Source organism: Theropithecus gelada, chromosome 10, assembly GCF_003255815.1.
Source record: "Theropithecus gelada isolate Dixy chromosome 10, Tgel_1.0, whole genome shotgun sequence".
Taxonomy (NCBI): domain Eukaryota; kingdom Metazoa; phylum Chordata; class Mammalia; order Primates; family Cercopithecidae; genus Theropithecus; species Theropithecus gelada.
This window is the reverse complement of record NC_037678.1, coordinates 675,810-688,034: the sequence shown is the minus strand read 5'-3', so window position 1 is coordinate 688,034 and position 12,225 is coordinate 675,810. Positions and strand designations below refer to the sequence as shown.

The window sequence follows — 12,225 nt, the reverse complement described above, 5'->3', positions numbered from 1 at the left end:
AATAGGTGTGACCCCTGTGGGGTTCTCCCGAGAAAGGTTAACAGGAGCTGACCGGGGACTGGAAACGTCTTCTGTCTCAAGTGGACTACGGCTACGCAGGTGGACATGTGAGCAAAATTTCATCCACATGTACAGATAGGATTATACACTGCGTGCCCTTAACTGTAGTTATGTAATCCCTCAATAAAAGGAAAAGAAAAATACTTGATTAATTAAAAATACTTAATTAATACAAGACGAAGAAAGAAACAAAAGAATCAACACCACCGTGGGATGAAGCATGAAGCTGCTGCAGACCCTCTGAATCAAGTCACTTTCCTGACTCTCCCATTGGCCGGCAGCTGCTCATGCTCCGGGGGGGCCAGGCCCCCCTCCACCCAGCTCCTCTCTCTGGTGGCCACTGCCAAGGGAGTGCTGAACCCCTGGCCTGAGGAAGAACTGGGCCCTCAGCAGGGGCAGGAAGGCCAGGGTCAGCCTGTGGACCCCTGGAGCGGTGAATGGTGACGATAAGAGTCAGTGAGCCAGGAGCTCTGGGCCCAGGCACCCCTCTGCCAGTCACTCGCCACCTGCCAGGAGCTCTGGGCCCAGGCACCCCTCTGCCAGTCACTCGCCAGCTGCCAGGAGCTCTGGGCCCAGGCACCCCTCTGCCAGTCACTCGCCAGCTGCCAGGAGCTCTGGGCCCAGGCACCCCTCTGCCAGTCACTCGCCAGCTGCCAGGAGCTCTGGGCCCAGGCACACCTCTGCCAGTCACTCACCAATGACAAGAGTGAGGCAGGTGTCCCAGCTGTGAAACAGACAAACCCCACCTGCCTGTCTCGGCTGTGGGGGGCCCAAATGACATCATACCTTTCTGGATTTTGAAGATACACAAGACAATGCTACTTCCTAAAGGCCCCCTGAGGGGGTATCATCCTCTCAACAGTCATCAGGGGCCTGGTGGGACAGGCAACAGAGGGCCTGGGCACCCCGACACCCGTAAGGCACCCCAACATCCAGGCACATACCCCAATACCGAACAAGCATCCCAGACATCCAGACAGGTGCCCCAATACCCAGCAAGCATCTCAGCACCCAGACAGAAGCCCCAAGATCCAGACAGACACCCCAGTACCCAGCAAGTATCCCAGACATCCAGACAGGAGTCCCAATGCCAGGACAGGCATCCCAACACTCAATACTCCACAGGTAACCTGATGCCCAGACAGGTGACCCAATTCCCCGAGGCTGCACTGCCCCGGAAGCTCCTGCAGTCCGCACTCACGGCTCCGACACGTGCTGGGGGCCTGCGCAAGTCTTACTGAACGAGGGAGTAGTACTGCTGTGTCAGGTCCTCCCACTCGGCCTCGGTGAGGTCCTCCGTGGCGTCCGCCGACGTGTCGATGTCCTCATGCTCCAGCTGCCCCAGGTAGGCCTGGCACACCTTGCACGCGATGTCCACAAGCTGGCCCGGGAGACCCCTGAGCTTTGCCTCAGCATTTTTGGCATCTGAAACCCAGACACAGGCACATGGAGTGGGAACCCCACCCAGGGGCAGCCCTGCCCGCCTCGAGGGGTGAGGCCTAAAGCCATAGACAAAGTTCGCTCCACTCCCTCTGTGCCCCAATACCCAACAAGTGTCCCAGACCCCCAGACAGGCACTCCAATACCCAACCAAGCTTGTCTGGGCGGCCACCCTGGATGTCACGCCTGCATCTGGGCAGGTGACTTCCTCCCTCCTGAATGGTCCCAATCTCCAATGGCTCTGTGAGTGCTATGTCCTCACAAGAAACACATGGACCCCGCCACCAGACCCTCAGCTCCTCAGTGGACCCCTCCGCTAGACCCTCAGCTCCTCAGTGGGCCCCGCCGCTAGACCCTCAGCTCCTCACAGCAGCAATTACTGATAAGTTCAACGTCATTAAAATGAAAAACTTCTGTTCTGTAAAGGACAATATCAAGATGTCAAGACAACGAGAAGACGAGCCATAGATTGGGAGGAAATATTTGCACACATCTAATAAAGGAATATTACCTAGAGTATACAGAGAACTCTTGAAACTCAACAACAAGAAAACATAATTTTATTTTTTATTTTTATTTTTTTAAGACAGAATTTTGCTCTTGTTGCCCAGGCTGGATGGCAAGATCTTGGCTCACTGCAACCTCTGCCTCCTGGGTTCAAGTGATTCTCCTGCCTCAGCCTCCGGAGTAGCTGGGACTACATGTGTGCACCACCATGCCCGGATAATCTTGTATTTTTAGTAGAGATGGGGTTTCACCATGTTGGCCAGGCTGGTCTCAAACTCTTGACCTCAAGTGATCCACCCACCTCAGCCTCCAAAGTGCTGGGATTACAGGTGTGAGCCACCGCACCCAGCGAGGAAACAATTTTAAATGAGCAATCTGAACAGTCACCTCACCGAAAATACATACAGATGGAAAACAAGCATATGAACACATGCTCGATATCATATACCGCTATGGACTAGCAATTCCATATCTACAAGATTTTTCTATAAAATACCCTCAGAAATTCACAAGGAAATGGAAGCTGGGCACAGTGGCTCATGCCTGTAATCCCAGCACTTTGGGAGGCTGACACAGGAGGCTCGCTTGCTCCTGAAAGTTTGAGATGAGCCTGGGCAACACAGTGAGACCCTGTCTCACAACAAAATCACGACAATAATGAGACATTAATACAGACCCAGGAGAATGCTGCAAACAGAACACTGACCACATCAAAGGCTTGCGAGGATGTGGAGAATAGGAACTCTCCCTCATTGCTGGTGGAAATGCAAAATGGTGCAGCTACTTTGGAAGACAGTCTGGCAGTTTCTTACAAAATGAAACATACTCTTGCCATGCCACCCAGTAAGTGCATTCTTTGGTATTTACCCAGATGAATTCAAAACTCATGGCCACACAAAGACCTGCACACAGATATCGAGAGAAACGTTATTCATGATAGTCAAAACCTGGAAGTGACTGAGATGTCCTTCAGTAGACGAATAGACAAGTAAACAGTGGTGGATCCAGACAGTGGAATATTACTCAGCCCTAAAAAGAAATGAGCTCTCAAGTCATGAAAAGACCTGGAGGAATCTGAAGTGCGTATTACTAAGTCGAAGAAGCCCATCTGAAAATGCTCCATGCTACGTCGTTCTAACCGAATGGCATTCTAGAAAAGGCAAAACCATGGAGACAGGAAAAACATCAGTGGTAGCCAGGAGCTTGGGGCGGGGGGATGAAGAGACAGAGCACAGGGAGTTTTAGGGCCAGGGATCGTCTCTGTCTGATGTTGGAATGGTGGATACACGGCATCATACATTGTCCAAACCTGTAGAATGTGTAACACCATTTGGGTTACCATGATGTGTCATTGTAGGTTCACCAATTGTGTTAAAATCATTAATTAGGCTGGGTGCGGTGGCCTGTAATCCCAGCACTGTGGGAGGCTGAGGTGGGTGGATCACCTGAGGTCAGGAGTTCGAGACCAGCCTGGCCAACGTGGCAAAACCCCGTCTCTACTAAAAATACAAAACATTAGCTGGGTGTGGTGCTGGGCACCCAACTACTTGGGAGGCTAATACAGGAGAATTGCTTGAACCCAGGAGGCGGAGGTTGCAGTGAGCCAAGATCACGCCATTGTACTTCAATCTTGGTGACAGAGCGAGACTCCATCTCAAAAAAAAACCCATTAATTAGGAGGCCATCAGACTGAGGTGGCCCAAGTGACCTGGTCTCCGACAAACGCAAACCACAACCTAACTCAGAATTGAAAACGAAACTTAAGCACAGCCAATCACAGGCAGCCAGCTGGGTTGTCACTCAGCACAAACAAGGCCACCGCTCCAGCGTTCACCAATCAGGATTTATTTCCTCCGTTTCCACGTTTACTTAGAAGGGTTTTCCCCTCAGTGGAGCCCTGCAGCCGTCTGATTGGCACAAATCACTGTTTGCTCAAATACTCTAAAAGTCTAATGCACCAACATTCATCTGTCAACAGCTGAAACGCACTGCTTTGGCGGGGGATGCTGGCAGTGGGGGAGGCACGGGGGCAGCAGAGTGTGGCAAATCTTGTACCCTCTGCTCAGCTGTGCTGTGACCCAAAACTGCCCTAGAAAGTACATTTTATTAAAACCAACCACCACAAAAAAGATTTGGGTTTTGTCCAAAAACACGACGTCTGGTTCACATCCCTGTGCCACCCAGGGCGCCTCTCCCTGGGGCTTTCTGTGTCCTCTCCCTGGGGCTTCCTGTGTCCTCTCCCTGGGGCTTCCTGTATCCTCTCCCTGGGGCTTCCTGTGTCCTCTCCCTGGGGCTTCCTGTATCCTCTCCCTGGGGCTTCCTGTGTCCTCTCCCATGGGGCCCCTTTGGGGAGACTCAGGATGCGGCGTCGTGGTGGCCGTGGGGCAGGGCAGGCTTCTGACCACATGCTGGAACCACGTCCATGGCACAGGACTGTGGCGGTGAGTGTGGGACTCGGACGTCCCAGGGCTGCGTTAATAGCCAGGTGCTTTACAAACAGGGTGACTTTGACGTTCAGCCCCACGGTTAGAAGAGAAAACCCATTTGCCATGAGAATCGAGAGAGTCTGAGGCATTGCTGCATCCGGTCCCGGCTGCCGCGACCCTCAGGACTGACCACACCCAGGAGGCGGGAGGGACCCCGTGGAGTCCCCGAGCTCTGGTGGCCTGGCCCTGCCCTGCCCCGGCCCAGCGCACCTTGCCTGCTGCTCAGGTCGCTGTTTCCGGCCTCCTCCCTCTGGCCCCTGGGCTTGCTCCTGCCGCTCCGGCTGCAGCTCTGGTGGCTGACCACCCACTTGAGGATGCTGGATGCCATCGTGCGCCGGAAGTCTTCTGAAAGGACAGCACGGCCTCGCCCCATCTGCCCGAGCCGGGACTGGGGACTGGAGATGGGGCCAGGGCAATGGAGGCTCCCCGACCCGCCCCACTTCCCGCCCTCACAGCCGGTGGGGCCCAGGCCTGCTCCCACACCCCCACTCTGCCCATCCTTCTCCCTGCAGCGCCTATGTGACTGCAGCCATCCAACTGTACCCCTCGGCCTCCAACCATGGAGCCTGCCTCGCCCCAGCTGCTCGCCGCACTGTCCACAGGCCTAGCGCAGCACCACACACTCCCTGCCTGCCCGCCCTCCCTCCCCGGGGTCCCTGGCCCCTGTACTGCCATGACCATGGCCACGGGAGGCCTCTCTCTGGTCCTCTGTCCTCAGACCCTGCCCCATCAGTCTGTCTCAGCACCGGGGGATCTTTCTAGAAGCCTCTCTGCTGACCGCCCTGGGGTCCTCTGCCATCTCCTCACTTACCCAGGAATTCCTGCTGTTCGCTCTCGGTGCAGAGGCTGTAGCAGCGCGGGAAGAAGGAGTCGGGGTTGGCCGGGACGTACCAGGGCAGGCTCCGCATGTTCACGCACAGCCCGATCTCCAGAGACAGCGGCACATTAGGTACAAGGGGCAGCTCAGCTCAGCTCCACCTCGCTCACAAGGCGAGGACAGACCGTCCACCTTGGACTTGCCTGGCCATGCGGCACCACACAGCACCCCTAGGGCGGATCCCTCCCCCTCCCGAGACACACGGTCCCCCAGGGCCCCAGGCCGCCCCCTCCAGCCGGTCCCAGCAGTGGGTATGTGGATGTGCAAGCCAGGCTTAGACGCATCCTTGAGGCAGTGGGGGACGTGGCAGGTCCCGGGGAATGGGGAGGCTGCAGCTGAGGGCACCGAGGGCGGTGGGCACTGGGGCTCCCTCCAGGCCCCTAAACGGCCCACAGGGTGCCCCACAGCTCAGGCCCCAGGAGAGGGAGGACCGGCTGCAGGACCCAGAATGCGGCCACACGCCCAGCACTGCCCACCACACACGATGCAGCACTGGCCATTAGAGAGGCATATCGTGAAGTCCCCGCACCCCAACGTCTGGTCTGTCACTGCGTTAAGGAAAAAAAGCAGCCAGCCCCCAGAAAACACAGCACACGCTGACTGGCTGTGCACACCCCCCAGNAAGCAGCCAGCCCCCAGAAAACACAGCACACGCTGACTGGCTGTGCACACCCCCCAGAAAACACAGCACACGCTGACTGGCTGTGCACACCCCCCAGAAAACACAGCACCCGCTGACTGGCTGTGCACACAGGGTCTTTGAAGGGGCCGTGTTTCCACAAGCAGCACTGGCTTATTATATAGCACTGGGTATTAGGTGCAGCAGGGAGCCTCCGCCCCACGCTGTGCTGAGGCAGCCGCACCTGGACTGTTGAGAGGGACCTCTGTGCCAGGGAAGCCCCTCTTCCCGGACCCCTCCCTCAGCAGGGTCCCCACACCCTGCGTCCTGGGCAGAACCCAGCCCCGGGCCTTGGTGGGAAGGGTATGGAAGCTGCCTTGTGCAGGGCTGGAGGCTGGGGGAGGCGGGGGAGTGCCCAGTGCTGCGGGGAACGGCACCTCTTCCCCTGGGGACCCACAGCCCTTTCAGCATCCAAAGCCCTGTGGCAGCCCCCAGTCAGCCCCATCTTTGGCTTGGCCTCTGTGCTCTGAGGAAGGGGTTTCTGTGGCCCCAGATTCACCCAGAGACACAGAGCAAAGGGCACAGGGGTGCAGGGGGTGGGGTGGGCACTGAGTGATTCTGGCCATGGCCTTAGACCAGGAGTCCTGGGAGGCGCCCAGGAGGTGGCTGGTGGCTGCCAATGGCCACCTATGGTCACTGACCAGCCACCGAGGGTCCCTAATGGCTGCAGAAGCCCCTCCCCACCACCCTTGCCGGCTCCCGCCATGCCCAAGCAGCTCACCTTGGTGGTGAAGGAGGCCGTCTTTGCGTAGTGGTTCAGCATCTGGTCGCAGGTCAGGCTGTGATAGTCAATGGCGTCCCTCTTGATGGTCCAGAGGAGGTACGGCATCTCGTTTTTTACCAACCTAGACTGGCAAGAAAAAAGTCTTTATTGATGCTCAGCATCCAACGTTCACACCAGCCAGGATGGGATGGAGTGAGGCGACCATCAGCGGATACATGGCGTGCAGCGTGAGGATCCCAGCTGAGCTCTGCTGCGGGCAGCAGTGCTCCTTGTGGTCCTCCTGTGCACGGGATGTGGGGCGCAACCAGGACCATGCAGGGTTTCCACGGAGGGGCCTCGGGCTCTGGGGAGCCACCCCTGATGTGGGGCTGCAGGTGGGGCCTGAGCCCTCCGCACGGGGTCTACGTGGGTGTGGGACGCACCACTTGCCGAGATGACACGACACTTCATAACCCAGAGCTCACAGTCCCCAGGACGGAAGCCCCCAGGCCTGCACTGTGGGCCCTGCGCACCCCTCCCTGAGCCCCAGGCTCTGGCCTCCCACTCCTGCCCTGCTGATAGAGGGGCTGGGCGTGGAGCTGGGGGTGTGTGGTTGGTGCTTTTCTGTTTACAAAATGGCATCTGTTAAGTCAAAATTCCAACCAGGCTGGGTGCAGTGGCTCACGCCTGTAATCCCAACACTTTGAGAGGCCAAGGCGGGTAGATCACCTGAGGCCAGGAGTTCAAGATCAGCCCGGCCAACATGGTAAAACCTCGTCTGTACTAAAAATACAAAAATTAGCCAGGCATAGTGGTGGGCGCCTGTAATCCCAGCTATTCGGGAGGCTGAGGCAGGAGAATCACTTGAACCTGGGAGGCAGAGGTTGCAATGAGCCGAGATTGCACCACTGTACTCCAACATGGGCAACGGAGTGAGACTCCATCTCAAAACACGCCCCCCCAAAAAAAATATGTGTGTGTGTGTGTGTGTGTGTGTGTGTGTAAATAATAGCACACTAACTGCTAACCACTAACCACCGTACGGGGTGAGAAACAGCATCATCAACAGAGCCGAAGTTCCCCAGCCACCCCCACCAGGTAACTGCCACCTGCAGCTGTCTCTCCTCCAGGCGCAATGACCAGAGTGTTTCTGTCTCTCCGGAATGCATGTGTTACAATCCTCACTCCCAGGGCGATGGCATAGGAGGCGGGCTTTAGGATTAGGTCATGAGCCTGAGCCCCTTACGATGGGCTTGCACCCTTACAAAGAGGCCCCAGGAAAACCCTTGCCTCTGTGTGACGACGCAGAGAGAAGCCAGTTGCCCGTGAAGCAGGACACTCTCAGAGAGCCCAGCCACACTGCCCCGACCCAGACTCCAGCCTCCAGAACAGTGAGGAATGTTCTGTTGTGTCCACACCACTGCCCACGGACCTGTGGGAGCCGCTGGAGCACCCACGACGCTCTATGGGAAAGGCACTGACTCCAGAAACCTGGAAGGACAAGCTCACTGGTCGTGTGGGAGGCGCCTCATCAAGTCTGGGTCCATTTTTCTATGTGTCTTTTCATTACTGATTTGTGAGTTCTTCATGTATTCTGGACATTTGATCTTCTAAATTTTAAGTACTGCAAATGTCGCCTCCCACTCTGGTTTCTCTTTCGTCCTCTTTATGGTGGAGGGTTGGGAGCCCTCAGGGACTAGGCTGGGCTGGGGAGGTGGGGAGGCGCATACTGCCGTGTTGCTGGAGACCCCAGCTCACTCGCTGGCCAGGCCCCATCCTGCAACACACCGGCCGAGCTGTCCGAGCCCTGCTGGGCCTCAGTACCCTCAGCTTCCACATGCACGCGGCAAGCCAGCCTGGTGTGGGTGGAGGGGAGCTGGGAGGACAGGGTGCACTCACTGCACAGCAGCTCATCCAGCACCAAAGGGCTCACCCCACCCCTGGGGGCGGCCAGGTCCTGCTGCTCGGTCAAGGGGCCCTGCTGTGACTGGGGCTTTGCCCCCGCTGGGCTGCCATCCCCCTAGGACATGGGCGAGTGGGCATGGAGCAGGGTGGTGGTGTGAGAAGCCTTGGAGAGGCGCGGCTGACCACAATGCATGCAGGGGATGCCCACGATGCACGCAGGGGACGTACCATCACGTTGTGGATGTCGTCTGTTTTCTCCAAGGCCATTTCTTGATTTTCTTTGACTTTGCCACATGTAACATCTGCCAACGAAACACGGGGGAGGCCTGAACATGGAGCCTCAGCCAGACTTCCCGCACCGTGTCCGCAGGCAGGACAGAGACTTGTTTACTTCCAGAAACCTTGCTCCAGGTGGGGCCTTCCCCTGGTGGAGCAGGTGCCTTTGTGGGTCCTGAGTCAGGCTCGGGGCGCTCTGGCAGCCCCCATCCATCCAGTGAGCGTCCACTGCATCGAACCTCCCCAGGGCTGTGACAGAGCTTGGAGGCCCGGGATTCCTGGAGACCCAGGTGTCCCCGGGTGTGGACCGGTGGAGATAGCCCGGGATGGGGGTAGGAGTGATAGAGGCTGAGGGGCCACGGGCAGGGTGGAGGAGGAGGCGAACATTTGATCCGGGTCTCAATGGGGCCGAGAGGACAGAGACACAGCTGTGCAGATGTCAGCCAGGAGCAGCCAGCGCCGCGGGGGCCTGAGGAGTGGACTTCGGGGACCTGGGGCTGGAGGAGGGACGGCTGGGGCCAGGCAGAGAGAGGATGACAGAAATCGCCCGGGCAGGAGGAGGCCTGGGCGGGGGCCACAGGGACTCTGAGAAGGGAGCAGGGCCGGGCACTTGAAAGAGTTTGCCTGGCACAACCGCCTGGGGCGGGGAGGCCAGGAGGGCGATGGAGACCTGGGGTTGGAGACACCCCATCAGGCACGCCAGGACCAAGGGGCAGGCACCACAGTCAGGCCAGTGCCGACTCCCCCTGCCTGTGACAGACACACGAGCCCTGAGCTGAGACGCACGCCTCCGATACACTACCAGCAACCCCAGCACCTTCGTCCTCGACATCCGGAATGACCTTAGGCAAAAAGTGGAACTTCTTCTCCACCCAGCCCTTCCTTCGCAGAGCGGCCCGGACCACCGGGTAGTGTCCGTAAATAGAGAAAATCTTCTTCTCCTAAAATGGCAAGAGGATACTTTATTTTATTTCAATCATTTTTGGGGGACAGGCAGACTTTGGTTGCATGGATAAGCTCTTTAGTGCTGGTTTCTAAGATGTGGGGGCATCCATCACCCAATAATGTAATTTTTTTTTTTTTGAGATGGAATCTCGCTCTGTCACCCAGGCTGGAGTGCAGCCTGGCCAACACAGTGAAACCTCCATCTCTACTAAAAAAAACAATCTCTACTAAATAAATCTCTACTAAAAATTAGCTGGGCATGGTGGCATGCACCTGTAGTCCCAGCTACTCGGGAGGCTGAGGCACAAGAATTGCTTGAACCCGGGAAGCAGAGGTTGCTGTAAGCTGAGATTGTGCCACTGCACTCCAGCCTGGGCAACAGAGCAAGACTTCATCTTAAAAATAAGTAAGTAAATAAAAGGTAACATCAGCCAAGTCCCCACAGGGAGGAGGCTGCAGCGCGGGGACACAGTGCGTCAGAGACCAGACGGACAGAGTCCAAGTTCCAAAACAAATGTCCTTTTAAAAAAGTGTCCCCCCTCCCCACTGAGTCCCAAGGAGCATTTACCTTAATAGCTTTTTCCGTTAACTGCCTTGCTATCTTATATCTGTCTAATCTGGAGGAAGAAGCCAAGTCTTGGGAAATTCCTTGTTTTAATTCTGCAAAAGAGAAAGAGGACATCAAATCAAGGATAAGGCATCCAAGGCTGGGCGCGGTGGCTCACACCTGTCATCCCAGCACTGTTAATCCCAGCACTGTGGGAGGCCGAGGCGGGCGGATCACCTGAGGCCAGGAGTTCGAGATCAGCCTGGCCAACATGGTGAAACCCTGTCTCTACTAAAAATACAAAAGTTAGCCGGACGTGGTGGCTCATGCCTGTAATCCCAACTACTAAGGAGGCTGAGGCAGGAGAATCACTTGAACCGGGAGGTGGAGGTTGCAGTGAGCTGAGATGGCGCCATTGCACTCCAGCCTGGACAACAAGAGTGAAACTGTGTCTCAAAAAAAAAAAAAAAAAAGACATGCCTCTGACGAGGCCAGACATGAAACGGCATATTCTGAGAGGCGCCATCCATAAGCCAGCAAAATTCATCCACAGTCCACAGTGATGGAGACCAGAGCTGTGAGAGAGGGCGTGTGGCCGGACGCTGGTCCACGGAATGGTGGTAGAAGTGTCAGAGGTGTGTGAACCAGAGCAGCTCCATCTAGAATAGGGGCTGGGTAAAATGAGGCTGCATTCCCAGGTGGTGAAGGTGTTGTAAGTCACAGGATGAGATAGGAGGTTGGCACAGGATACAGGTCATAAAGACCCTGCTGATATAAAACAGGTTGCTGTAAAGAAGCTAAGACCCACCAAAACCAAGATGATGATGCCAGTGACCTATGGCCGTCCTCACTGCTACACTCCCACCCGCGCCGTCTCAAAAAACATAGATTGAATTAAATTAAGAAGCTCTGATTATCAAAAGGAAGCATAAAGTGACTGACAAGGCTGCATCCATCTGACAAAGAGCGTGTATCCAGGACATACAGAGAACTCCTCCAAGTCCGTGAGGTCACAGAGCAATCTCACCGCGGCCTGCAGACCCAGAACCACGCTCCGGAAGGAAGAGCTCCAAATGGCCAAGAATCAGGTGAAAAACAGCTCAACACCTTGAGCTGTCTGGAAATGCAAATTAAAACCAGTGAGATTTAATTAATGCAAATTAAAACCACACCCACCAGAGTGCCGGGAGTGGCAGTGAGGACACCCACTGCGGGTGGGGACGGCGGAGGTGGGGGGCCACCGGAGCTCTCAATTGGGCCCTTAAATGGTTGGGGGAGCTTCTAAAGCTAAGCATGAGCCCGCCCTGTAGCCTAGCCATTGACCTCTAGGGAGCATTTACCCACGCAACGAAGACGAGCCTGAAGAGGGCAAGGGCAGGAAGGAAGAGAAACGCGAGTACAGGGCCCCCCATGACCCACCAAGGGAGCCCTTCACACCCACACGTTTAATTTCCCAGTTTCCCAAGAAGCTGGACAGTGGGATCGGAGTGCAGGAGGCAGGAGCCAGCGCCCCCCAACACCCCTGGGGTCCTACGCCTGGACTGCCCAAGAGAAGGCACCTGGCTCTACAGCTCAGTGAAGTGCCCGTCCCCGGATTCCCCGATTTCCTGGCAGCAGGCTGCAGCCAGGATTGCCTCTGAGCCCGGGAGCTGCAGCACTGCTCTGGGCGAACGGCTGGTACGCAGGCAATACACGATACGCACTATTTTCTTCTCTCCCGTCTCCGTTGGAAGAAGCCGACCAGAGCCCCTTCCTCTCTGGCTCCATGCTGGCTTCCGACAGCTCGCCCTTTGCTCCTCT

General features: G+C 56.4%; 1 protein-coding gene across 2 annotated transcripts in view; it reads right to left on the bottom strand.

The window, feature by feature from the left end:
• The window catches only part of TTLL8 (tubulin tyrosine ligase like 8), a 33,935-nt gene extending 21,710 nt beyond the window's left edge, over window positions 1-12,225 (bottom strand). Inside the window, exons 1-8 of one of the 2 annotated variants that reach the window (XM_025400190.1) lie at window positions 12,129-12,225; window positions 10,447-10,538; window positions 9,736-9,874; window positions 8,886-8,959; window positions 6,771-6,899; window positions 5,305-5,419; window positions 4,704-4,838; window positions 1,299-1,485 (exon numbers count right to left, since the gene is read on the bottom strand). In XM_025400190.1, the coding sequence (XP_025255975.1) occupies window positions 1,299-1,485; window positions 4,704-4,838; window positions 5,305-5,419; window positions 6,771-6,899; window positions 8,886-8,959; window positions 9,736-9,874; window positions 10,447-10,538; window positions 12,129-12,192 (935 nt within the window). In that variant the 5' untranslated portion in view covers window positions 12,193-12,225. The remainder of the gene's footprint in view (window positions 1-1,298; window positions 1,486-4,703; window positions 4,839-5,304; window positions 5,420-6,770; window positions 6,900-8,885; window positions 8,960-9,735; window positions 9,875-10,446; window positions 10,539-12,128) is intronic. The other variant, XM_025400189.1, reaches the window with a different exon arrangement.